Source organism: Melopsittacus undulatus, chromosome 16 (assembly GCF_012275295.1).
Source record: "Melopsittacus undulatus isolate bMelUnd1 chromosome 16, bMelUnd1.mat.Z, whole genome shotgun sequence".
Taxonomy (NCBI): domain Eukaryota; kingdom Metazoa; phylum Chordata; class Aves; order Psittaciformes; family Psittaculidae; genus Melopsittacus; species Melopsittacus undulatus.
The window spans coordinates 1,207,382-1,235,350 of NC_047542.1; the positions used below are offsets into that span (position 1 = coordinate 1,207,382).

Here is a 27,969-nt window from a genome sequence, read left to right on the forward strand (position 1 = left end):
CTTGGAAGGTTTTATCAACAGCTAAATTAAACCCCACATGGTAATTTCACTTGTTACCACTGTATTTTCTTCATGGCTCCCTGTTACTGAAAACTGCCAGTCCTGGCTAGGTTCACATACTTGAGGCTAAAAATCTTGCACATAGCTCTGTCAGAAATGTAGAGCTCTAAAGGGCAGGTTCTGAAAGAGGATCTTCTGATCTATTTGGGGGAAGATAAGCCATTCTGTGCTACAGAACCCCTGCAAGAACTTGGGCTTCAGAGGCTAAGTGAGGGAAGTGGGACCATGACTGAAGTTCACAGGCGTTTTGTGTATGGACTGTTTGCTGTCCTCCTTGCCATAGCCCTGGGAGCACATTTTAGGGACAAAAGCATGCAGCAGCACCTAAATCACCACTTCTGAAATGCTTCTGAGGAAAAATATTACAAAAAAATAATGCTGAATCAAGTCCACATGGAGGGATCTCACACCTCCTGAGCAGTCAAAACAGCTGGACAAGAGAATATGCTCTTGTCCCCAATGAGGACTTTATGTCAGAAGCAATCCAGTATTAACATAAATGTGGTTGTAACAATAAATGAACAGCCCAGCTACGTAGGAAAGAGTATCAAAGAGATACCACTATTAGCACCAGTAGTGCAGTTCCCAGTTGAACCTGCTTATTGGGAAGAGCAAAATCTTCTTGATAAATTCAGCACCTCTTCAGCTGGATTTCATTCACTGCAAGAATGAGGTAGCAGTAACCTACTACTTATGAAGGCGGAAGGATTCTTTCCTAAGCTTCTAGAAGAAATTAGCATGAAAATTACTAGAGAAGTAGAGAAACCTCATAAAAGACTTCCAAAACCTATTTTGCTGTCAAAACCCAATGTAAACCTACACACTCTTTAGGGCTTTTTTTGCTTCCAGTGTATCAAGGGATTCCCATGTCTTTTCCTGCTGTTTGATCCATTTCATTGTCATTAAGCGCTTTTCTCTATTCAAATGGATTTGTGGTCTTAGAAGAAATACATGGGACCTGGCAGGTCAATAGCATTTAGCACAGCATCACACTAAAGCAGAAATGGGGAATTAGAGGGGTTTGCTTTGTTTCTTAAAAAAACCAAAGTATATTTCATTGCAAATGGAACAAAAGATTCTTCATAAAACTCTGCCAGGGCAAGTCAAATAAACTATTTGGGATTATTTTCCCCAATTGCTGCCAGGGTTGAAAGCAGCTGTGTATAAACAGCAAAGTGAACGAAAACAGAAACCACTTCCACCATTCTCCAGTGTTACCAGATCATTAGGTAAGTGTAATTGCAGTTGAAATACCACAGCTACAGCACCTTTCCCTGTGCCTTTCTGCATGGTTTCCATACACACCCTGTGGAAAAAATTATTCCAAACATGACAACAATCTGGATGGGTAAAACTGTAGTTATGTCAATACAGCACAAAACAGAGAATTAATGGTTTATTCCTTACACACTGAGAGGAAATGTTTAACGCAAAAATCTCACTCCTCAGGAGACTGCCTTACCTTGTGCTTCCATTGAAGCCCCACAAGCACCTTCAGACTTGACTTTCTGAAGACTGGGGAAGAAAACAGCAGCTGAAAAACAAACCAGAGTGTTTTGGTTAAACCTTGCGAACAAAAGAGTATCAGAGATTGGAAAATGAACTTTAGGGCTGTTTGAGTGTGAGTGAAAACAGTCCTAATGAGAGTGGCCCTTTTCCTGCCATCCTGTCTCCACCCATCACACCTGCAACCTTGCTCATAACCCTGCGGGGATGGATTCCGGTAGCTTCAGCATTTAAGGGTCTAATGTAAAGTCCTGGCCTGGAGCACAGCCCGGGAAGCCGAGAGGGGTTTGCTCCGTGTCCCCGCAGCCGCCGGACCCCGCGGGAGCACCTCCGGGCGGGCAGAGGGGGCGGGCCGGGAAGGGCAGGAGAAAGCAGCCCTGGGTCCGCCCCCCCTGCACCTGCCTCCGGCACCGCCCCGCTGCCCGCCCCGCGCCGAGCCACGCCGAGCCCAGCGGGAGCTGCTGCCGGAGCCGCCGCCCGCCATGGGCACGGGCCGCGGGGGGATGCGCTGCATCAAGATCCTGTTGTGCATCTTCAACAGCACCTTCGGGGTGAGCGCTGCGCGGGCCGGGCCGGGCGGGAGCCGCGGCACCTGCTGCGGGTGCTGCCGGGGAGCGCGGGGTGCGGCGCGGCTGGCGGCACGGACCCGAGTCCTCTGCCTCGGCTTCTGCTTCCGTAGGGCTGCAGTTCTCCCTGGGGAAACGCGTACTTGTCACAAGGTGCCACTGCTGAGGGAAGCCACCTCCTTTCCGAAGCGGTCATTTAGTGCCCGTTTCCCCAGCCAGGATTAACGTTTCCAACAACAGGAGGCTGTGAGTTTTCCAGCGTCCCACACTGTGTATTCCAGCGGAATACTCGTTCACAGCATCATGATGCTCTTTAATAATGTCATTACAAATAGCAAGCCAACAGCCACTACTTTCCCAAGCTCATCCCTTGCATCAGACTGCACTTACCTTGCTGAAAGCTACACTAATGGGGCAATAAAGTGTCTACTGCTGAACCCTCAAGAGCTTTAGAGAGTGCTATGCCCGCTCTGCCCTCATTGCACCTTTAATGGTCTCACAGTTCCAGAGCACTGCTGAATTCAAGCTTTCTTTCCTTCCTTCACGTTCCCTCATGCTGCATTCTCTCCTCCAGAAGGGATAACAATCACCAATGTTATCTTCTTAAATGTCTTTTCTTTCTTCCTCATTCACTGTCTCTCAAAAAGAAGTCACAAAAGAATCTCGTACAGCCTCTCTGAAGCAAAGAGTTTTGGGCTTTTGTCTCCTTTATGCTTGAAGCACAGTTAAACCAAATGCTGTTTCCTCTTGGTGACAGCACTGCGAGCTCCGGGTACACAGTGCTGCTGTGCTCAAGCTGGAGGAGCAGAGTGATGTTGCCCAGCTGCAGCTGCAAGTCAGGAGAAGGACAAAGCTTTGTGTTATGTTGTTTCACAAAAGTGACAAGTACTGTGTTTTGTTATCTGCCTTTTCGCTGATGGGAGAAACCATCTCCTCAGCTGGACTGGGGGCATTCATCACCATCATCATCATCACCATGGAATGGTTTGGGTTGAAGGGACCTTAAAGCTCATCCAGCTCCAACCCCCTACCACGGACAGGGACACCTTCCACTAGAGCAGGTTGCTCCAAGCACCATCCAGACTGGCCTTGAACACTGCCAGGGATGGAAGTCAATTAAGTTACTTCTATCATCAAAGTTTGGTGTATGTCACAGTTAAGCAGGGCTTAACTCCTGGTCACACAGCACTTCCCAATAAGGTGCTTTTCAAAAACTACAGTAACAGCATCTTGAGTCCAGACTGAGGCCCTGTGTGGCCTCCTGCCTCGCCACAGTGGGGTTCTGAGGGTTAGGAAGGAGAGAAGAGTGGAGGTTCACAAACACCACTACAGTTAAGAGCTGAAAGAAAGAAGTACATTGCACTCTAATAGGCATTCATTGTCAAACACTGAATTTTCCGACAGTGCAATCCTGAATTGTGGGATTTCAAGAAAGTACAAGGTACCAGTAACACCTCTTTAATGCTCTCCAGCCATCCCTTCCTGAAGTACTGACTGGTGTGTGTCTCTTCCAGCTGGCAGGACTGGCTGTCATTGCCTTTGGGCTGTGGCTGCGGTTTGGTGGGGTTATAGCAGACATTGCTTCAGACAAAAGATCTCCAGAGTATTTCTTCATGGGTAAGTTAAAATGCTTATGATGACTGTAGACTTTAGCCTTGGTTTCATCCTGGGGCATATGACATACCTTATGCATTGAATTATATGAAGGCCAACAGTTCCTGGCCTGAGCTACACAAAACTGGACATTCTGGTGCTCTGTCATGTGCATGATGGTTTTCATCCTTTCTTTGCTTGCATCAACTTCCTTAGGCCTAAGTGATCTCTTCTCTCAGACCTGATCCAGCCCTCATGGATCCTAAGTGAATTGTGCTGTTGGAATAGAAGCTGAGATGGGCCAGAGACTCTTGGAACACAGGGCTCACCAAAAAATCCTTCCAGAGCTCTCTGTGCAGTTGCTAACCAGTGAAACAACTGTCACTTCTGAATGCTGTTACTCACCAGCACAGCAGGAAAGCTTTTGCTTGCCATTCTCCCTGTGTCTGCACACAGGGGCCCTGAGTGACGCTTTCAAGTATCAGAGCAAGTCCTTCCACAGCTGAGAAGTAAAAATACACCCCCAGCAGTCAGTCATCTCAAGAGCTGCTTGTCCAGCCTAGACAGAAATCAGTAGCTCCCCAGGGTAGAGAACTGGTATTGGTCCTATCTAATTTTAGGCATTTAAGATAATCTTCTTTCTCCCGAGGATTTCCAGTGGGTTTTCTGGAAACACCACCCATTCCATATCTATAGACATCCTTAAATAGCAGCTCTCTAGGACTGCCAGCAGCTGCATTTCTCTGTCCACTGGCAATTGCAACGTGCCTTTACACCAGAAGAGTCACATTTTTGTCTGTTTCAATGTCTCACACCTGGGGAAGTTTCTGCCATCTACAAATGCCAAGTGTGAATGAATCCCCTGTCCTGCCTTGTCCATCAAACCACTCTGACAGGGTGCCAAGAATGGAAGGTGACCCCAGAAGTCCTGTAGCAGTCAGTTACCCATCCCGGGAACACTACCTGAGCTATGCAGTGACTTTAAATACCCCAATTCTCTTAGTGGAGGAGACCTTGGCTCTGCCACACCACACTTCTAGCCCCAAGCTTCTTTAACATATGCAGCCAGGCTGGAGGCACAGAGCTGCCTGTATGGCACCATGGAACAGATGGGTAGAACTTTACACCCAGTAAAGTTTTGTGGAAGTTCATGAGGCTGAATAAAATCATTCAGATGAAAATCTGATTGGGACCTGAGGGTTACCCTGTAGCACCTCCTCTGACACAGAGCCAGGAAGTATGATTTATGTTTTCTCTTAACATCCGAGCTGCTATTAGATCATCAACTTCCTTTCCAGATCCAGTTTATACCTACTGAATTTATTATGCTCTATCTTGGAGCTTTTCCCTGCCTCATACACTTATTCTTGACCCAGGAGATCCAACAGGACAGAAAGATGTTCTGGCCTTCAAAATCAAGTACTGTTGGTTTGTTAGAAGCCAGAAAACAATGGATCCTGTGATGTGAATAAGCACCATGGTAATTTCACAGCTTTCCAAGTGCAGACTGTAACACAGTGTTAATTGATGCCTGTGTGTTTAAATCTCTACAAGATTTAATCTGCTTCAGTTCTGTATGGGAATTGCAAAAACAGATCAGAGCAGTTAATTTGGAGAAGTCCTGGGGCATGTTCTTGTAAAAGTTTCATCATATACAGCAACACTCAACTCTTGGGGCTGTCACATGTATTTATAGAGCTGCACGTTGTAATACGTAGCTGCTAGTAGAGGAAGTGCTAAGGAACAGGACCTAAATGTTGAAGATTCTTTTAAACTTGAACTTTTAACCTGCTAAAGCAAAGTGTTGGCCCTTTTTTGTAGTGAGTTTCATGCCTACTACAGGGAGCATTACTGTTAAAGAAAAGCAAAACATTTTCTGCTGCCCTCACTCTTTACAGATCATATTAAATGTTACGGTGACTTCTGATGGGACAGCCCGAGTCTGAGGCTGGTAACAATCTGTGACTAAGATAGTGGTAAAGGAATGGTGATGAGTTCCAATAAGGGTGGGTTTTAGTAACAGGCAAGACTGCACTTGACCATCATGCTCAAGGGCTTTACCTCTCTGGGAGATATCAGCTCCTAGTCCCCTGACAGTCATGTACTGGGCCCTTCTCCCAGGGAGTGGTGCTCAGTTGCTTCTATGTGTTTGCTCTCTAACATGTGTTCTGGGTGAGAGCCCAGTTTTTGCATAGGAATTCTCAGTATGGAACACAAGGAGTGGATGCCCAGAGGGTTTCAGGAAAAAGAGATCAGCAATATGACTTGGAGATAGAAACACATGGCAAAAGATTTAAAAACAAGTCCTGTAGCTCTGTTCCACTGCCCGCTTTGTGTCTGCCTGGTGATAACACTGTGCTCAGCTCAGCTTTTTGCCAGTGCTTGGAACAACACTGCAGCTGCATTCAGAGTTTGCCTGGCAGGCTGAAGCACTGTCCAGAAGCAGCATCTTGTGGAAAACAGCTCATTTTCTTGATTCTAAAGAGCAACACATTCTGCTCTTCTTGTACCTGCACTGAGCTGCCTGCCAGCTGAGTCTAACCAGCTTCTCTCTCATGCTTCCTTGCACTGGGGTTTATTTTCCTGGTTCTGAAATGTTTTAGTTTAAAATAATTGATAATTATATCCTTGCATTTTCCATTAGGGCAGAAGGAGTCTCCTTAAATAGCCTTGTTCTTTACCATCAGCCCAGCCCAGTCTTTTCTGCCCCTTGGAATAGTTTGGGCTCTGACTTGGCAACCAGACCTGTTCATCTTTTCCAGCCACTGAAATGTTTGTGTTGGTTTGAGAACAACTCAGAAGCAGCAGTGCTGAGGTCAAGCACACATACGTGTTCTGAGTTATCTGCTGCTTGTGGTTTTGTGTTTGGTGACCCATATTTCCCACTGCAGTTTGCAGGTTTTTAACTTACAACTTTAAAGGCTGGAATTGAAACTCTATGACCCATGAAGTCTCCTCATTCACTTTACCACATGCATCTTACACTGGAGTGGCTTCCTAAAGTTGGCCATCCTCTCTCTGCAGCTCCCCCAGTTTTTGAGTTCTCACTGCATGACAATGTTTTTGTGTTATGTTACCTCATAGTACGTTTTGTGCCTTTGCTTCAAGTGGTAAAACAAAACTGCAGCTTTCCTACTCTATGACAGTTCAGCTTTGGTGGATTTCATACGTTCCTCTCTTAAAAAAAAAGGAAAAATGAAAGATCATTTCAGCAAAGGTCACTAGAGGAGCAGCCACCTCTTATCTGAGCTGCCTGTGACACTACTGAGCAAACGGAGAAAAGATCTGTAGGATAAAGGAATTCCCTCCCGTTGTTCATCCTTCTCAAGACTCCTGTGCCACTCTGCCAAGTTTTCTGCTGGCAGGAAAGTTCACAACAATTGGAAGGAAAATAGAGATGTTTGTGTGAACCCCAGAGGTCAGCATTGCTGAGTGCAATGAAAACAAACATGGGGGTTTATAAGGGTTACTTCAAGACACCTTTTCTCCTCTCTTTGCTTTTGGCGGATGAAGAGGAAATTCTATTCTGGTTCCTTGGGCAAAATGGAGGACAAACTCTCTGTATCCCTCATAAATGGAGTGCAGAGGATCACACCACTGCCAGCAGCAATAAAAATGCAGTGTATGTACTTAACAAGCCCCCTCAGGAATGGTAACAAAACCTGACAAACGTGAATGAATCAATCATAGAATCCTAGAATGGGTTGGGTTGAAGGGACCTTAAAGCTCATCCAGTCTCAACTCCTGCCACGGGCAGGGACCCCTTCCACTGGAGCAGCTGCTCCAAGCCCCTGTGTCCAACCTGGCCTTGAGCACTGCCAGGGATGGGGCAGCCACAGCTTCTCTGGGCACCCTGTGCCAGCGCCTCAGCACCCTCACAGGGAAGAACTTGTGCCTAAGATCTAACCTGAACTTCCCCTGTTTCAGTTTGAACCCATCACCCCTTGTCCTGCCACTAAATGTGGATGGCTCTTACTCATAACTGCCAGCACTGAAGTATTGCTTCTCCTGCACAAACGTTCTGCTTGGCTACCTTTTCTCTGCTTTCTTTCCATGATCCAGCCTGTGGTCCAGGCATTCATCAGGGCCGAAACAATTGTGGGCAGAACTTTCAGGGTGGCTGTGGCTTTCTCTGGGGGTCTACAAGAGCAGGAGTGATCATGTTGGCTTTGAAAGGTAGTTAGAAGGCACATGCCTGAGGATATGAAGTCATGTCTAGAGTTGAAGGATATTAGTAGTTTTTCTCCATAGTAGCGGGTGCCCATACAAACAGGAAGGTGTTGGCCAGCAGTTAAATTCACGTAAACAGCAATTCTCTGCTTCTGTGCCTCATTTTGTTATAGTTCTAGTCATTTACTTTGGAATCAAGCACTACATCCTTCATCAACAGTATTTTCTCTCCAAAGTCCATAGCCTCAAACTCTATCAGCCTTTAAAATAAGAACCATTAGCAAAGCAGCCTCTCTGTAGGGATGAGGAGCATCAAGTGGTCCTGCTATCATGTGTATTAGAGAGGCTTTTAGTCTGTATTTAAGACTTAAACAATTAGTTTGTCTTTCTTCCTATCATCTTGTGTGCAGATCTCTTCTGTATTGAGGAAGAGTGGTTTAGAAAAGGCTGATAGTGGCTCCGAGTGGCTGCACTGGAAATTCTGCTTTAAAAACACGACAGCACCACCCCACAGAAAATCTCACCCTTACTCAAAATGAAAGTAGTTCAAAAGTCCTCAGTTCCTGCACTGGATTGTAAAACCTGGCAGTCAGTTCCTAAGAGTCAGTGCCTACCTGCAAAGGAAAGGCAAGGACAGCACAAAGTTAGAAGTCTGATAAAACAAGTTACTTAAGCCTCTGGGGCTGTTCAGCCCAGAGAAGAAAAGCTGTATGGAGACCTCAGAGCAGCTTCCAACATCTAAAGGGACCTACAAGAATTCTGGATAGCAGCTCTTCATCAGGGACTGTAGTGATGGGACAAGGGGTGATGGGTTAAAACTGAAACAGGGGAGATTTAGATTAGATATAAGGAATAAGTTCTTCCCTTGAGGGAAGATGGTGAGGCGCTGGCACAGGGTGCCCAGAGAAGCTGTGGCTGCCCCATCCCTGGCAGTGCTCAAGGCCAGGTTGGACACAGGGGCTTGGAGCAGCTGCTCCAGTGGAAGGGGTCCCTGCCCGTGGCAGGGGTTGGGGCTGGAGGAGCTTTAAGGTCCCTTCCAACACAAACCAGTCTGTGATTCTACTGGAATAATCTGTCCATCTATCTCAGATTGACTGGTTTATATTTGCAGTATGTCATGACTGATTTATCACTTGACCATGCTAATTGAGCAGGCTTTTTTGTCTGTTAAATTGCCCTCCTGGTTAAACCTTTCTCCCCCTCTGGTCTGGGTGTAGTTATCTAGAAGCTCTTCAGTTCCACACAGCAGCAACAGTTGAACTGACAGTTATGCCACTTCCTTCTTGATGTACCCTCTTCTTCTTCTAGGCACCTGGCAGCCGTCCGGGTGCCTGGTCACTGAGAATGCTGCTCACTCTGTGTGAGCCACCTCAGTGAGTGACCAAGCATTTGTACCTCATTTCAGTCACACTGCCCATTGCAGAGCCTGGCACCACAGGCTCAACACTTCTGCTCTTCCACAAACAACCACCAGTAGCAAGTGACCTCAGTGACTGTGGATAAACCTGCCACTGGCTCTGTGTGAAGTAAAAGGACACCAAGATGTTTCCTCTTGCTGTAGCAGCACAGTAAACTCCAGGAATCATAGAATCACAGAATAGTCAGGTTTGCAAAGGACCTTAAAATCATCCAGTTCCAGCCCCGTGCCAGTGGCAGGGACACCTCACACTAGACCATGTCGCCCAAGGCTCTGTCCATCCTGGCCCTGGACAGTGCCAGGAATGGGGCATTTACCACTTCATGCTCAGGCTTTCTCAGTTACATGTTTTGCTCTTCATACATGCTCTATTTAAAAGGCCAAACTGTGCTCAAGATGCCAGGCTCTGAAGTGGCTCCCAGGAAAAAAAAACAAACCAGTATAACCAATGGAAATCTCCTATGTTGTGTTTCATTCTGACAGAGCTGGAAACAATGGAACTGTCCACTCTGAAACCAGTAAGAGGAAAGCATTTTGTCTGCTGGAAAAGAATGAAACAGCAACAACAAACTAAAGCCATTATCTCCTTTTCTGGATATGTTAGTTCAAAAGAGAGGGTTTTCACCAAGTTGGCTTGTTCTGTTCCAACACTTACTTTATCTGCAGTGGAGAGGGTAAAAACAGCTCTCTGCAGAGTCCTAACTTTTACTGCTGTGGAAGGAGAACACATTTGTGTTCTGTTTTGGAGCCTGTACATTTAAGCATTAGAACTGTGCAATTGCTGATGTCTGCATGGAAGCATTTTCACACGCAGTATTATTCAGGGTGTCCTAATCTAGAGAGGATTGTGAGAGGATTGCAGAATATCAAATGACTGAGTATTAAAAAGGCAGGTGAAACACTGGATCAATAAAGCACTGTGGCACAAGTGATAACAGGTAATCTAAGCAGTATAAAACACTGTCAGACTTTGCATTAGCTGTAGCCACCCAGGAACATGACCTGAGACTCACTGTCAGTTACTCTTGACAAAAGTGCCTTCAGCCGCAGTCAAAAGGCAGATAACATGTCAGAAGTTCTTAAGAAAGGAAGTGAGAATCCAGCTGAAAAACTGTAATGTCACTGTGTAACTTTCTAACACACTCAGTGTCTTGAGTGCTGTATGTGGTCAAAAAGGATGCAATAAAACCAGAGAGTGCTAAGAAGTTTCACCAGATGATTATTATACTGTGCACTATGAACAACTTCCAGAGTAGGAAGGTTTTCACAGTGTTCACAGTATTCCATTGTCATGGGATTCTGATAGAGCAGATCCACCTAATACAGGAATGTTGATTACAGCTGACTTCAGTGAGCTTAGTATTGGGTGAAGTAGGTATTGACAGAGCAGTCTGTAATGCTTTTGTGGTTCCAGGAAGATTAACCCCAAAATACCTGTTGAATTCACACAAGACATCTAACTACATCTGTGCATTATGCTCAAATTAATAGTAAGTTCCAATTCTCCAGACATTTACCTGCCTTCTGAATACTGCCTCTCTCCTCCAGTTTTACAAATCTATTTTACAGATAAATATACTAAAAATCACTTAATACAGACATGGTAATCTCTAGTAATAAGCCTCCTTTCTGAAAACAGATTTGCTAACATGTGCATACACAACTGTGCTGTCTGGCTTGTTATTTCCAGCTCCTACATGTGCTTCTCAGCTTTTCCAGTAATGCATTTGCACTACAGGGTCCTTGGTCCTTGAGAGCCTCAGTCCCTCTGTGGAGGATCACATCTCCCTCGTGGGCTGTAATGCACATACAACCTCAGGAAAACTTCTTCAATCATGGCTGCATTCTGGGGCTCCTGAAATCACTGCCTCTGCATCCCCTACAGCAAGAACAGAGCTGCTTGTTGTCTCAGTGGAGTATGAAGAGTTGGCAGTTTGTTTGGTGTTAGTTACTCAGCCCAGAAAAGGAAAAGCAGAATTACTTAGAATGGAAAGTGAGCATAGCAGCCAGGTAAACAAGAAACCCATGTGAAATAACACCAGACAGGGAGAGAGTGTATGTCTGCTCCTGCTCTTCGTGCTAGGCTCTAGACAGGGATTTTTAATCTCAAAGCCATCAGTAAGATTTTGGAAGAAAGAAAAAACAAACCAAACCTCTGGGGGAGGGTTTACTCCAGACTCTGAAATCAGATCTCTACCAGCCTAGGTGGTGGTGGTGATGGTTCACACGCTGTCTGCAACAACAGTGGTTTTAATGTGCATATTAGTAGGTTCCTACCTGCCTGGTTTATGCTGTGGTGTTTCCTTTCTTTTTAAGCACTGGCAGCACACACCTCTGCCTAGCACAAGTCTCTACAACAGGAGCACAGGGGGACCCTGGACCTAAGGACGTAGTTGTCACTCTGTCCAAGCACCATGTAACAGACTAAAGAACTGGTGGCATTTCCTTTCAGATTAATTTTGCAGAATTTTGCACATTCCATTTTCATTGCTCTCAGGTACAAAGAAGAGTCTTGAATTGATATTACTCTAAAGATGGTGCTGATCCCTCCCTCACTTTTGATACATATAAAGACATGTTGCAGTCAGCAGCTATAAAATCCCATCCTTCTCTTCTACCTAGTCTAAAAGTGGTGGAATTTTGTATTCACTGCAAGTCACAAAGGTTTTGTTGATACAGAAATGGCACACAGAATCTTTTATCCTTCCTGAGAGTGCTTCTTCAGACTTACAGATCCACTGTGTCTGAGTACAGCCCCAATAGGGTCTATGTATCATATCCAGAGAAAACAGTATCTTATGGAAGAACTCTCTGCCATGATCACAGATGACCACCGAGAGATCTCCGCTGAGCTGTGGATTTGTTATTCTTCACTACTGGGAGCCAGAGCTGCTCTGAGATCGCCATGTAACTTGTTCATTTCCCTGGTAATTGCAAAGCCTGCTAGAAAATGGGAATTCCTCCCATCGGGATTTTCACAGGGAATACCCCCATGTTACATTTTCCTTTCAGGAAATAATGATTTTCCCCATGGGATGAGTAAAAAAAAATAATTCAAGTACATGGCAAAGCTGCTGCTTTACTGCTTTCCACATCTGTTCATTGCTGAAGTATGGGTCTCCCCTCTTACATTTTCTGCTTTTTAGCCAGAAAGGAAATCAATCTGTTATTAGATGTCCTCTCACTTGGCTTACTGCTAAAAGTAGAAGTGTTAGTTTCCTTCACAGCTTATAAAAACCTGTGTGGTTGGGGTGTGTTTTAGTGCAGCTAAAACACCAAAAACCAACCCACCACCCCAAGACCAGAGTATTGCCACGCAAAAGAGGCCAAGAGAATAGGCTCTGGCCAAAAATACCCCAGTACTATGACATTCAGCTTTTCATCCTCTTGTCTTTACAAAGAAGCCTGTATTTCCTCCAGTACCTCGTAGGGTCAGCAGTGTCCTGGCTGCATCTGCTCCATCAACCAACTTTCTATTGCATTTTGCACATGCCTCTCTACCCCTTTGCACTCAGGGGCTGGCACAGTGACCTGCTTTGTGTGTCCTGCATGCAGCTGCAATATAGTCCTGAGCTGTGGGCAGTCACATACATGGCTGGTTTCTGCCCCTCTTAGTGGTGTAGCAGCATGCCTGTCCTCAGGGTCCCCTCTTCCTCTGTTGTCTGCACCTGTGCAGGCTGTGTGCTACCATTGAACTCTAAGACTAGTTTGTTATCAAACTCTTAATTAGCAGGCACAGATCTGAGTGACAAAATTAAGCCTCAGGAAATGAACAGAGGTGAGAAGAGATGAGAGGAGAACATTTCACACAGGCCACAAACCTTTGCTTCCTTTCTACCTCATACTTCTTTACTTCTGCTGCACAAAAAGCTGCAGCTACAGAGTCTTCTCAACACTTCCCATTCACCTCAACCCCCTTGCACACTTCTTTTGGCTGTGCTGAGCTTTGTGGTGAACTTTTTATGCGTCAGAGTTTCTAGCTACAAAATATGTTCCATTTTGTGCCTATAAACTGCCTTTTCTGTTTCTCTGCTGTGCTTTACATGCCAAATTGGAGGCTATGCCAAGGCTTTGTGTTTTACAATGGAAGCACTTATGAATAGAAGCTGATTAAGGCTTTGCTTTCCATCCTGCTTTTTGGAAAGGAATGGGCTGTAGTGAAGCTCAGATACTTCTGAGAAATGACACTACTGCCCAGTGATGCATTAACACCACCAAATTCCTGGATTTGTCTGCTTTGCTGACCCTGACTGGGCTAACTTGGCTGTCAGTGCCATGATGGCACTAGGGAAGACTGTGGTTCTAAGGGGTGCCATATATTGCCACCCTTTCTTTTCTAGAGTCTAATTTTTCAGTTTAGATCTATTCCTATTAAGAATCTGAGGTGATTATGCCTACCTTGCTGTGTATTGCTCACTAGGAAAAGAAATATAAGCTCCCTGCCTTATATACTTACAACCTCTAGGTTGTTTTTGAACCTATTGCTTTGATATAAGGAAGAAATTCTTTACTGTTAGGGTGGTGAGGTACTGGAATGGGTTGCCCAGGGAAGTTGTGAATGCTCCATCCCTGGCAGTGTTCAAGGCCAGGTTGGATGAAGCCTTGGGTGATATGGTTTAGTGTGAGGTGTCCCTGCCCATGGCAGGGGGGTTGGAACTGGATGATCTTGAGGTCCTTTCCAATCCTAACTATTCTATGATTCTATGATACCCTCCCTGGAAAGCATCTTCCACTTGAGCATACCTGGATCTGGGTGCCAGGAAACCACACAGTGCAAGCTGAGTCCCCGTGAATTTCTTTCAAACTACTCTCCAAGTGTCTCATTCCCCTGTGAAAGATTACATGTATGTCTATATTACAGACAAGTAAAAACATCTAGGTGGAAAAATAAGAATGACACAAAACTGAAGAAATAGCTCTCTGAGAATCAGCAACTGCCAGCCACAGGCTAAGAAAGGGCAAGGTCTGGAATGCACACTCCTGAACAGAGGATGGAAGAAGGTGCTCTGAAGCTCCTGCCTGGCTCAGCTGTGAGGCCAGACTCAGTGAGCTCAGCTTTGTTTAGTGAGTGGTGTGAGGCCTTCCTGTAACACGCCTTAAAAGGGAAACTCAGCCCGAGGTGGCGTGAGTCATGCGAGGGAAATGTTCAGGCTGTTCCTCAGACAAAAGCAAATCCAGATTCCTCAGAGTGGTCTCATCCCTTTGCTGTCTGCAAGCACCAAAAAACCCAGGGGAAGACTTCTTCCCAGCCTTAATTGAAAGTCTCTCAGCTGAGCCACCTGATAAGTAAGTACAGGGACTGGAGTAGGGAGGGATACACAGAAAAAGGTCCAGGAAACATCTTTGTAGTTACACTTTGTTGCCATGGAGATCTCAGGAAATGGCAGTTTTGGTGTTTGGCAGCTCAACAGAAGGTTTTGCACCGACAAGAAGGTTTTGTCTTTTCCAGATCTTCCTCATGAGGGGCTGACCTTTCTCTCCTGAGCCATATATACCTTTGTATACCCCTCCTTCAGTAAAACCCACTGTGTTCTGATGTGTGTACAATTATTAGCTCAGTCCTGGTAAGTCACAAGATGCTGAATATTAAAAATCTAGAAAATACAGAATATGAACTGCCAGAACATTCAGCAAACAACAAATCTCACATATCTCATCACAGACATAGCAAAGCCATATTAATGATAACTGGTTTAGTGCTGTTTAGCAGAACATGTGTCCTCACAGCAATCCTGGGGCACAGAAAAGGTACCAGGGCAAGAAGGATGGAGGGAGGAGAAGGATCACCATAGCTGGGATCAATATCTGGCTGATACCCAGTGATTGGACAGTGATATGGCATTGAATGGGCAGCAGGCAGGAGTTTGTCTTCTCCAAGCAGGCTGCAGCTGTGTGGCAGAGAGGGATGCTCTGTACTCATGTACTGACTCTTTTGTTTGGCATTTCATTTTCCTAACAACCGCTGCACATTGTCATTTGTAGGGCTTTCTCGTGTAGGTTACACAAGGGCTGCTGACAGTACATGCTAGCAGCTCTGTTAACCCTAAAGCGCTGGGTCGGATTGTAAAACAATGTTTAAGTTTTTAACTGAGGGGACTAAAAGTTTCCTTACAAGTTCCGTAGTGAAAGCTGGGAGGAAGGCTCATTGTGCCCTCTAGTGTGCACAGCCTGGAGCTCCACTTGCCCCCCATCATGAGGTATGAGGGAATTGAATCATAGACCCATAGAATCAGTCAGCTTGGAAAAGACCTTTAAGCTCATCAAGTCCAACCGTTCCCCAGCACTGGAAGGTCACCACTGACCTATGTCTCCAAGTCTTCTGATCATAATGCACTGATAACATGAACCTTTAAAAGCTGCTCTTCTCTCATATTCTAACACTGGCCCTGGTATGCTGAAGGAAAAAAGAGTAAAGATGCTGGATCATGCCTGCCCAGCAGGCAATAAAGCAGCTACTGCTCATAAAGGAAGGTGCCACACTCCAAATCACTGTAGATGAGCTTCCTTTCTCTACAGTGACGAAGCTCAGGACTATTGCTGAGCTTATGACCACCACACCCCATCCTTCCCAGGCTGTTCCTCTCACTCAGTTCACCAGAGGGTGCAAATTTCTTGTTTCATTCACTTCTAACAACTTTCAGTGGTTTCCCCATTCTTCCTAATATCAGCTAAAGCATTGATTCCATAGGAACATCACACTGTACTGCCAGGACCCTTCCCCAAATGTCTTCAAAAGTCCTTTGTTACGTGCTGCCAGGCAATGGATAGAGCATAACTGCCAGGTAGCTTTTGAAGTTCCACCCCTACACAGCAGCAGAGCACATCTGCATCTCCAGGTTTCACAGAAATAAGATCTTTAGCAATGTGGAGGGGATTTTTTCCTTACTTTCCTCCCTAAAGAGTTGTAAAGTGCTTCTGGATGCTGTGGTGTCTGCTCCTCCTGGACTGAGCTGCCCTTGGGATAGGAAACTTGGGAGGTAGGAGTCTTCTCATTCGTCTTCCTGAAATTCCCCAAGTATTCTGAAGATATTACTGGAGTTTTGTGGCAAGAGAAAGTTTTCTGTGGTACAGATGCTCTTTGTGAGAGCCAGAGACCATCGTTACATACAAATGTGTGGCTTTCACAAAAGAGGTAACAGCCTTTGGGAAGCGAAACCTTCTTAAATACTCCTCTGACTTTGGTTTTCCACAGGACTCTATGTGCTGGTGGGAGCCGGGGCTCTCATGACCACAGTTGGATTTTTTGGGTGCTGTGGAGCAGCGCGGGAGTCTCAGTGCTTACTTGGAGCAGTAAGTAAAAGGTTTCAAGGGCCTGGGCTGCTGAGCAAGATAATCCAAAAGCATTTATGTGTCACTAGTGGGAAGATATTTATTGTCCCAGGCCTGGAATGCCTTCAACCTTTTCACTGGCTGATCTAGCTATTGCGGAGCTTCCATACATGAAGAAATCCCATTGCTTGTCTCATATGACATGCTAGAATTACCTTCTGGCTTTTCTGAAGCTACAAAATGAGCCACATCTCTGCCACTTCCACCTTAGTTCCCATATAACAAGAAATCTGACCTGACCCTTTGTTACAGCCCCTGCTACCAGCTTCCTTTTGGTCACTGTGTGAGCTGTTGCAGCCCAGGCCAGGATGAGGGACTGACTGGCAGTGCATGTAAAGCAGTGTTGTGCAAGGTTTAGTAATGTAAGATTCTCTTCTTCCTATGCAGTTCTTTGCTTGCTTGTTGGTGATATTTGCAGCCGAGATCACTGCTGGAGTATTTGCCTTTATAGGCAAGAAAGTGGTAAGTAGCAAGAAACTTCTAACGTAATGAATGGGTACTTACAGACTCTGTCATGCAGTGACCTACAGTTTGGCTCTTGCATAGCAAATCTTTCCAGGAGACTTTTCCCAGGAAGACTCTCTGACTTTCTTATCTGGAGTCAGTGAGAGTTTGTGTTATCACCAGTCCAAAATGGGATGCATCATCCCCCCCCCCCCCCATCCTTAAAGAAAATCTGCAGGTGTCATTCAACCTCACATCCACCAGGAACATCACGTAAACCTGTATGATAAGAGGGCATTGCTTGGGAAAAGGGCAGAGATTCAAGCAGCGAACTTCTCCACCTAACAGTGATTAACCAAAACATAGAATACAGCAGATGTCCATTCTGAACCATTCAGAATCCCTCTGAATGCCATCAGGCCACAAAAGCTCCTGTCTTTCCAATCACGGTACCTCAGTTTACCAGGCATCATTTTCTGCTCTGGAGGCTGATGACACAAGCTGAAGCCTGCTCTGGACTGGGGGTAACTCACATGGAAAGTCTGATTTTTGCAGGCAATACAGGAAGCCCAAAAGATCTATGAAGACATTTACGATGACTATATGAAAAACCCGGGGGGAAAGGTCAACAGGACTATCTATCACTTACACATGGCTGTAAGTAGTCCTCCTCAACTTTAATACCTTACACTGCTACTCTACTCTCACATTACCTTTTAAATTCAGAATGCCTCCCACAGAGGTGTGAAAGAACAGAACTGAGTGTTACTTAGGAAGGATCAAGAGGCTCACAAACTGGTTTCCTAATGGCTCTGTCAGAATTCCCAAGTGATCCCTACCTTTGAAAGTGAAAATGGCTTTTAAACTTCAGCTGATGCTTCTGGTCCGTGTTGTGCAGAAGATACAACTCTTATGGCCCTTCTGGATATTACAATCCAGGAAGAAATACTCACAAATGCAGAGGGAGATAAAGATCTGAATCTCTCTGCATTTGTCAGAGAGAAAATTGACCCCTGTCCTGGGACCTCCAGTGTGGCAGATCCTGTCACTGACTGAACCAAGTAGGTAAAGAAGCAAAAAGCATGTGGGTGGCTCAGTTCAGGCCACCCAATAAGTTAGTGTGTGAATCAGAACTGGAACCTGCGATTTCCTGAATCTTGTTTGTGTCCACCCTGTATCTACACTGCCTCCCACAGAGATAAAGCCCAAGCTTTGTTGCTCCTTGCAGCATTCCCACGTTCTTTAGAACACACATTTCACAACCTCAGACCCTCTTGTCCTTCTCCCATAGTTGTTATTTCTGACCCAAAAAAGAATTCCAAGCATTTTGTGGGAGATAGGCAAACAGGAAAAACAAACCCTCTGAAACACTCTGATTTATTACTGTCTCCAAACCCAACTATGTTTTGTCAGAACTAAAGATTCTGGCATTCTCTGCTGCAGCTTCTGTGTGTTGCACATAATTCTACATGTGCTATTTGAACTTTCTGCTTTCTCCCTATAAACGGCTCCTGTTTCCCTATAAGCCAGGAGCTCCTTTCCCAAAATCCATGAGTTTGCTCTGAGATCTGTAACAAAAGCCCTACCTGGAAGTTGTTGTTAATACAAATCTGTTTGTTTTGTCATGGCTTCAGACAACTGAAACTGATTTTTGAGTTGGAAGTAGCGATTAATATAGGGAATTGATTTATTACTTGTTCTGTATTGTTTCTTTTTGTTGCTATCTATTGTCTCACCTTCAGTATGAAACTAGTCTATGCTTTTTCCTTCCTTGATCCTTCATCTCTCCCTCACTTAGCTCCAGTGTTGTGGTAAAGATGGTATAGAACAACAAATGGGACTATCCTGTCCAGAGAATATCCAGCTGCCAAAGGCAAGTATCCTCTGTTCTGGCTGATCTAATCACTTTTTCATGTCAATTATTTAGTAAAATTGAAGACATTCTATAAGTAAAAGAAAGGAAGAACTTCCTTTTTACCTTACAAGTGCCAGCATATGAAATGGACCAGAATGGAGGCAGAAATAAGTTGTAAGTTGTACTGAACATACACAGCCCTCATTGTTGAAGCCTTCTTATAGTACCCCATGGTAGCTGAGACAACATTACATCATCTGAAAAGTGGGAGGGATGTAGCAGAACAGCAGTCCTAAATGTAAAGCCCTTTGAAGGCTGCATGTAAGGAGATTCCTGACTAAGAACTTCGTTGTTCTTAAGATAGTTAGTTCTGTCTTGGGTGGAATCTGCTTGTGAGTCCAATGTTGAACTGAAGGGCCAAACTTCCTGATTTGGTATGGCCCATTATAGAAGGGGTTTTAAATTTAAGGAAAACTGTAAGATGACTTGTCGGTGCCAGCTGGTACAGGGAAGAGGCATAGATGTCTCACTAGAAAAGGGAATACACTGGGAAAATTGTCCTACAAAACACAAGACACAGATGGAAGAATTAGGACAGTGTCTGCAATAATATTTTCCTAATACCTGTTGTTTAGAGCTGCTTGGAGTATATTTTTCTAGGAATAAAGATCTTTCCATGTTGTTTTTAACAGAGCTGTCTGGTTGAGATCCAGAAAGTAATTGATGCTAATCTGCATTTAGTCGGAATTGTTGGAATTGCAATTGCTGGCATCACAGTGAGTAAATCCATCTTCTCATTCTCAAATCTCTATCTGAGCCCAGTACTCTGTGTCTTCCTCAAAGCTTTGTGGAAGGTGTCTTACAGTAACGGGTATGATTCCTCAAAGGTGAAGCTATTCCTATCACTTTCAGTACATCGTACATTGGTGCAAGCAGATTTGCCTAACTTTGTTTTAGCAGTTTATTTTGTGCCCTTAGGGTCCAAAGTATCTAATGGCAACCTTACTTTGTTGTAATAGTAGGAAATGGAATGCACATGAACCAAACTGAAAATCAAAAGGCTGTAGCAGGATTTAATCTATTCCGCAACAACTGCAGACTGATGCTTTAGACCCTTTAAGGATCCATTCCTTAGATTTCATAAAGAATAGGGTGCCTAACCTTTGTATAGAAATGGCTTTACAGGAAACTGCTGGTTCCAGCATTGGTTCAGTGCAAAGGATAGTTAGGAACAGTTCTAGGTCACAGACCCAGCAATCAGTAGGTATTTTGTTACAGGAACACTGTTTAAACGGCAGTTCTCAGAGCAGCATTTCTTTCCTAAACCACCTTCTAGTTACAGAAGCTGTTTCACCAAATTGTGTCAGAGCATCAATAACTTCCCTTGCAGTCCGCCTTCTCCCCCCAAGTGTGTATCGTATTACCAAGGTCTGCTCCTCCATCGCAGAGCTGTGACCAATAGATGTCACCCTGCCGCAAGGATGTGGCAGGTCGGGCAGTCTGTGTCAAACAGGCGTTTGTGCCATGACTTCCTTCAGGCCCAGAAACCAGCAGTAGCCTGAAGCAGCTTGAGAAGCCAGAGTAAAGAAATACACCTTTAGCTGCTTTGGTGAGCAGGAGGTTCCTGGGCTTATGTGGACACTTACGTAGATACAGATGAAGGTTTTATGCAAGTAGAAGAAACCATAGCACGGGGAAGGGGGATGAAACAAACCTGTGATTTGTACAAAATGTGAATGCACACTCAAAAATAGAGCAAAGCAACACAGAGTTCCAGTAACCCCATTGCTCACCAAGCATACACTAGAAATATGAATCTCTCTTCTATGGCTTCCCACCTCAGCTACAGCAGAAGTTATGGAATTATAACCTCTTCAGCAGCAGAAGCATGTCTGCACAGTTTTTTGTGCTTGTTTCTGACACTTCATGATCATGGTGAGATGCCTCCTTCTTCATTAGGGAGGGGATATGAACTCAGTGGTGTAACTGCCCCATAGTACTGCTCACCTTCAGTCATTAGCAATGAAGCCTCAGGAGGCAGCTGCTAAAATTGTAGCAAAAAAGCTATTTCTGGAGACTTTGGCAACACTCACTGTTCTTTGACATTCCTTCTAGTTACCCAGCTCCCTAACATGGATAGAGCTTTATATTTACTGTAGAGCCTTGCTGTTGAGTAGTAACTGTTAAGAGCTTGGCCTTCTCTGTAAAACCACAATGCTCAGCACCAGACCTGGTTCCTGTGGAATCATCCTCTGCTCTTACTCAAATATGTATACAATATTCCATGTTAAGCATTCTGAAATTCAGAACCTCTTGAAGCAATTCCAGGCATAACAGCAATAGTCACAGAGAAATTTATGTTAGTAACATTAATGTTTGGGGCTGTTCTGCTGGCACTAACATTTAGGACAAAGAACAGCGATAAAATCTTGGCTTTGAGTATCAGTGAAATCTCTTTGATGTTAACTGTCTGGTGTCTTGGGGTTTGTATATGGAAGCAGCCACCTGCTACTCTGCCATTACAACCTTCAGATTGCTCTGATATGCAGACTATTTTATAACTGTGTTGTAAATAGATCCCTAAATCACATCCCTTCTCTTCTAGATCTTTGGCATGATATTCAGCATGGTTCTGTGCTGTGCGATCCGTAACACAAGAGACATGATCTAAAACTGTCACTGCACAACTATGTCCCAGGAGTTCCAGACTAAGCTTACAAGAAGTGTTCTTCTACCCAATTTAATAATTGTAATACATTTTAATAAGTGTTTTAACATAATGAGGGTAAATATCCCATTAGAGGAGCAGGTGAATTGTATTAGTTACAGTAAAACCAAAGTGAACAAAAAAGAGGTTTTAAATGTTCTTTGTAATGAAGAAAAGCAAAGGTGCATCTAAGACTAATTTAATTGTTAATGTTTGTATATGTGCAATTAAGAGTTTACGCATCAATAGACATTGTGTAAGCACACGCATATCTCTCCTTACAAATACATACATACATGAGCAGGTACCTGTATATGCAGTATCTTGTCTAGATAAGTATGTGCAAATGGACTGTGCTGTGTGTGCATGTTTGCAGGCAGAGTCTTCCAGAGCCTCAGTATGCAAGAGTGTGCACACCCCACATACACACAGTGCTTGGAACCCTTCATATCCAGCCCATTTGCCAAGGGTCAGCAGAGGAACAAATACCACTTGACAAAGGGAGACCTAGGATCTATTTTGTAATAGTTCTTTTCAAGGCCTGCACAGAGTAGCATTAATAAAATTGGACTTTATTCAAATAAATCTAATGCCTAAAGGCCTGCTCCAGCAAACTCGAATTCATGTGAGGAGACCCACTGGCACCACTGGCATGCAGAGACTGGATTTGGTGTTGTTACCCTTCATGCAAATGCAGAAAGCTCTGGGAGAGAAAATACATCCAAGGACATTCAGGCTAAAGGAAGAGGGGGAAAGAGGTGGGAAGCTGGTAAGATAATGCAGTCATTTGGGAGCAAGTGCAGTGCTAGCCTGAGATACACACCAAAAACAACAGAAATCTGAGTTAAAGGGACCACTAAAATCTTTATTCAGAAGTCCCTTTATCCTGCAAGACTCTATATGGGATATATACTGGTGCAGGAGTGGAGCCTATGGCCAGAAAAGCAGCAGCTTTGTAGATAGTCTGTAGAATCTAACTGGCCTGGGGGAGCCAACTGAAGAGTAAGAACCGTCAGGGGAAGACACACAGCACTTTAATATCCTCTGTTTCTGCTTCTGTGACTATCACAGCTTCCATGGGGCTCTTACCTCAACCTTTCTCCCTTTCTTGCAGGTATAAGGCAGGAAAGAAAGATGGGACATATTTACAGAGCCAAAAAGTACATTTTTTCTTTAATGGCACCTTTCGATGGTGTGTCAGGTATAAATGTTACACTGTGTGCTTGAAATACCTCAGGGCTTGAGTTTACATCCTTTGTTTCTATATTTTTATTTTTCTATTTGTCATATTTATGAATAAGAGAATGTTCCTTTTAAAACAGCCTAGAAGGGAGAAAGGTTGTCCCCAGAAGGGGAAAATAAATTACATCAAAGGCTCAGAATCTCTTAATCCTTTTACTTAAAATAATTCACCATTTCAGAAAACAGCTTTTTGCTGATGATACCCACAGAGCAGTTCTGGCTCTCTCACGATCACTAGATCAGATTTCTGATGCACTTGTTCCATACATGATGGGAAATAATTCAGCTAAACTACATCTCTCATCAAAATGGTCCCTGCTGTCTAACAGGACTCAGATTTACAAGTCATGGGGTCTTTATGCCATGGAAACACAATGGAAAGAAATGGGATTTCAGAGAATGTGTTCATTCTAGGGCACATTTGTGTAGAACATGCATCCCTCATCACCTTTATCTCTCATTTCCCAAAGAACCTCAACTCCCATCACTTTTCTGTTACTTCAGGACTGGAATTGGTGTTGCTGTTCCATGCATCCAATTGACACATCCTGCTGCCTTTTCATAGAGCACTCTTCAAATCCTTCAAGCACAAGCTGTGACAGTGAGACAGCGATGCATTAACGCTGCAGCAGGCACTGCAGTTTCTGGGCCTAGCTTCAGGTACCCAGCTCCAGAGAAGAGTTAGGCTTGTGTCATTGTTCACAGCTGATTAGCTATGAATGCTATGTAAAAGTTGGGCCTGGGACCTTATTCTGCCAACATCAGACCAGGAAATAGGGCCCCAATCTACTCTGTGTTTCTAGGAAAGGTTCAGCTGGGAGAATGACACTGGCAGCAAATCAGTGAGGGTCTTGAGATGAAACTAAGAAAGTTTCTCAGAGCAGAAAACTGACACAGCCAAAGCAATTTCCTGGATCCCAGGTACATCTGAGACTGCCCCTGCAACTGGTTCTGCTCTAAAGAGATCACAGGACAGTACACAGCTGAGGTGGTTTCTCCCAAGCTAATACTGACAGAAAGAAAAACCTGTGAATAGTGTCAATGCCACTGAGAGCAAAACAGCTTTCCAGAGAACCAGTAAAGCAGCACATTAGAGCACACTGGTTCAAGTTCCAACATTATTGCCCTACAGGGATAGAAATTTACTATTTATTACAAAGCTATGTCCTACTGTTACAGCCCCTCATCATGACAGCATTTTATTTTAAACACATCTACATAAAATTTATTTCAATTCCTCAAATGTAAGGCACCAGAATGTAATGACAGAACCAGAGTTTACTCGTTTACTGTTTCTTGAGCAAGTTGGAAGATGCCCACTCCTGCTTTTTCAGATGCACTGACTAAAAAGGCAGGCAGCTTGCAGAACCTTCTGTTGCTTCCCCAGCCCCCCCAAAACCTTCAGAAGCACAAACCCATCCAAATGCCTTATGAAAACAGGCAAGACTGGCATAAGAAGTCTTCTGTATGTTTAGACTTGAAAAAACAAACTTTGTGCTCAAGTGTTTTGGGTCTATGGGGTGGTTTCTTTCTTCATCAGTACATTTGTTTTTCTGAGCATAGCTACTGCTTATACTGTAGAGTTTACTGCTACATAGGTATAGGGGATACTTGCACTGCATATCAGGAACAGAATAATACCAGTTACTGGTTCACTTCTCCAACTTACTGGCATAATTTAAGCTGGAAATCAACATGTTATCAACTAGTAGATGTACTTTAACAGAATCCAGAAATGTAGCCTCTTTTGTTACCAGGTGCACAGTATATTTGCAGTTTTCTCTGTAACCGAAAGTCTTTTAATTCACTGAGGGACAGAAAGTATAACTGTTCCTTCCCTGACAAAGCCGGAAGAATCCTTTCCTAATGCTTTTAGATTATAGCTAGTTAAAAACTCCAGTTTCCATTGACTAGCTTGAGCAGCCCTTTTGAAATGCTCAGGTGTCACAGGCAGGGTTATGCCTATCCAAACTGAATACATAGTGCCCATAGCTCACTGTGCTGCTGCTCTTTCATTACAGCTCTTCGAAGTGCAAGATCTTTCATATTTGTCAGCAGTACAAAACCATTTCCAAGCAACTACACCATGTCCTCAATAGGAAAGCTTTTCAAAGGTAACTAAACCCAAACCAGGGTCTAAACTTCCTCAAATACAGTTCATGCTCCAGAGTTGTATGCCAGGATTTCATTAACAAACTCCAATGCACCACATACATCAAAACTGCCCTGTCAGTCAGCAGAAGTACCTGTTTAGTCCTGTCCCTTGTACCTGCTTCAGAGGAAAGCCACAAAATATCCATTAACTCTGAAAGCACATCACACACATTTTCCTCATCTCCTGACAGTTTGCTCTAAAGCATCGAAAGATGTAAACTGTTGATGTCCTTAATGTATGTCTAAGCATCATTATTCACATTTCACTTGTCTAATTTTAATAAGTAACTTACTTCAGGGGGAGCTTCGTTTCTTACAGGAGAACCTCAGCCAGTTTTGCTGTCATGCAGAGGTCACACAGGTGCTGATGCTCAGCCCTGTAACAGCCCTGCAATGAAGAGTTATATTTCACTTTTCTTCATACTGAAAGTGATAATTTTATAGCAAAATGTATTTAATATGTACTGAAAAGAATTTGAGTTATTTTAAGCCTTCAGATGCTTTATTTTACAGCCTCTGGAGGCTACTGATTAACAGAATCAGATGCTGTTCATAAAAAGTGTACATAAATAAAGCTTTTCAATCTTATTCCTCTGTATTGGTGCTCCTGCCACTGAGCTCTCCAAAATAAAAGCACTTCCAGTGTAACACAGATGTTTATATGGTGCAAATTCTGTTTTTGGACAGAAGTGGCCTGTGAGTTTATGCTGCAAAGTCTGTGCCAGAATTACCTCGACGGCAGCTTTCTTTGAGAAACAAACAGAACAAACTCACTCTGCTGCTGAAATCTGCTTCCTTTCCCTTTAGTCTCCTGCGTTCTGAAGCGGCACTTTATCAGCTTGAATTTGAAACAACTTTCTAATGAAAATAACCCCAAATAAACGACCGGCGGAGCTTAACTCCGCGCCCCGCAGCAGGCGCGGTCCGAGCCAGCCCCTCCCCGGTGCCGCCGCCACCTTCTCACCGCGCCAGGGCCGCCTCCGCCTCACCTTCTGCATCCCGGCGCTCAGGACACCGGCAGCCAAGGCTCCCGGGGAGCCCATCCTCCGAGGAGCTCCTGGGGCCGAGCCGGCAGCACCGTCTGCGGAGCGGGTGGGACCGGGCCAGGGCCGGTGGGAGAACAGAAACACACCGAGATCACCTCAGCTCCCCTCAGGAACCCGCGCTGAGGAGCGGCCCCGCCCCCAGGGCGGAGCAGTGTGCAACGCTCGTTTCTCATTGGCTATTCTCACCGCAGCCGGTGCGCGCCGCTCGTTCCTCATTGGCTACTCGCCCCGGGCGCGGCGCGGGGGCGGTGCTGCCGGCTGCGGGGCGGAGCGGAAAGAGGCGGGTCCGCCGAAGCAGAGGGGACCGTGCGGGGGGCGCCCCCTAGCGGCTGGGTGGGCTGCAGCTGCCTGTAGCCGCTCCGGAGGCATGTCAGTGTGTATTGAAATAGGTGCAGGAACAAAACACAGATGTCTCACTTTGGATTTTTCTTAAGTGTAAAAGAAGCCCAGAGAAGCTGTGGCTGCCCCATCCCTGGCAGTGTACAAGGCCAGCTGGATGGGGCTTGCAGCAACCTGCTCTGGTGAAGGTGTCCCTGCCCATGGCAAGGGGTTGGAACTGGATGAGCTTTAAGGTCCTTTCAACCCAAAGCAGTCTGTCACTGTGATTCCTGGTTAGTACTACACACAGTTTGCCACAGATAGACTGACTGTTTATTGTCTGTCATCATATGCTTTGCATTTCAATCTGAGTAAACTTTGGTTATCAGGTTAAAACTTCCTCTTGTTGGTCAGAAAATATGTTTCTGTGCTGATTCATTTCTCTCTTATGCATTGAACAGAGCAGGGATTAATTAACCTGTTTAATACATGATAGCAGCACAAACAGGTTGTAACCAGTGCCATACAGTGGAGAATTAATGCTGGGGAGTGAATACATCAGGAGGCTGAAATTACCATTTAGACTGTGCTCCTGGACACAGGAATAAGGTTACATGTGACAAGTCTGGTCAGAGAGCTGGTACCCAGCCTCTCTGAGGTGCAGGTTAGTAACTGCTGCTCTTTGTAAGAGATTGCATGGATGAATGGAATTGCACTTGGGGTGGGGGGAACCTCAGTGACAAGGAAACATTTGTTAGTTTATGGTTCTTTCTTCATCCTGGTCTGTACTGCTCCCCTGTGCAGGGCCAGAACAGGGCTGGGGCTTCGCTCACTTTAACACTCCCAAGGGACCTGCTGACTTGTGTGGTGGAAAAGGTTTTGGCTGAGTTTAAGTTCCCTGGTATTTCACTGCCCTTCTGGAGAACAGAGCAGGAAGAGCTGAAGCTTTGGTGAAGCAAATGGTTCAAACAATATGTGCTTCGATAGAGAAGAGAGGCTTGAGGCTTGCTGCCCCATTGCAGAGACAACAGGATGTCTGAAGAGCACAGGTCAGGCCGGCAGCAGAGGAAAAGAGCTGTAGTGTGCATAAGCAACAGTATGTGATTCATCAGAGTTGGCTACACTGAAGCTGGGGCCCTCAAAAAAAACTGAATTACATAGATGGAAAAATACCTTTGCAACTATGAAGGCTGTAAAGGTATGTCAAAATGTAAATCTAAATTTAAAAGTTCAGTACTAAGAATCTGCATTGATTTTTTTAATCTATGAAATACATCATCGGCATTTGCCTCTGAACACCTCTTCAAAAATACCTGGGATTTATGAACAAACACTTATACATACACATAATACATTCTTATTCACTTATTAATTAACTTATTCACTTATTAAACACTTATTCATACGCATAATAATTTCTCCTTCTTACCCAAAGTAAGTTACAGGTGGATTCCAAGTACAAACCTGGAGCTCCATGACTCTGCTTTTGTGCATGTCACAGGATACCCAGTTAATTGAAGTAACTAGTGATCAACATCAGAATAAACCCTTGTGCACACCCA

The 27,969-nt window shown here is 44.6% G+C and overlaps 1 protein-coding gene across 1 annotated transcript; it reads left to right on the forward strand.

Moving 5' to 3' along the window:
* The first annotated feature begins 2,009 nt into the window (after positions 1–2,009).
* TSPAN2 (tetraspanin 2) lies at positions 2,010–23,026 on the forward strand. Its single transcript, XM_034069966.1, has 8 exons — positions 2,010–2,117; positions 3,647–3,749; positions 16,505–16,602; positions 17,029–17,103; positions 17,641–17,742; positions 18,884–18,958; positions 19,633–19,716; positions 21,546–23,026. Exons 1-8 carry the CDS (start codon positions 2,049–2,051, stop codon positions 21,609–21,611), a joined length of 672 nt encoding a protein of 223 aa, XP_033925857.1. The 5' UTR covers positions 2,010–2,048; the 3' UTR covers positions 21,612–23,026.
* The last annotated feature ends 4,943 nt before the right edge of the window (positions 23,027–27,969 follow it).

Coding starts and splice junctions, on each gene's coding strand:
- TSPAN2 (XM_034069966.1), top strand. CDS start 2,049: ATGGGCACGGGCCGCGGGGGGATGCGCTGCATCAAGATCCTGTTGTGC. Junction 16,603..17,028: donor CTCAGTGCTTACTTGGAGCA/GTAAGTAAAAGG, acceptor CTTCCTATGCAG/TTCTTTGCTTGCTTGTTGGT. Junction 17,104..17,640: donor CCTTTATAGGCAAGAAAGTG/GTAAGTAGCAAG, acceptor TGATTTTTGCAG/GCAATACAGGAAGCCCAAAA.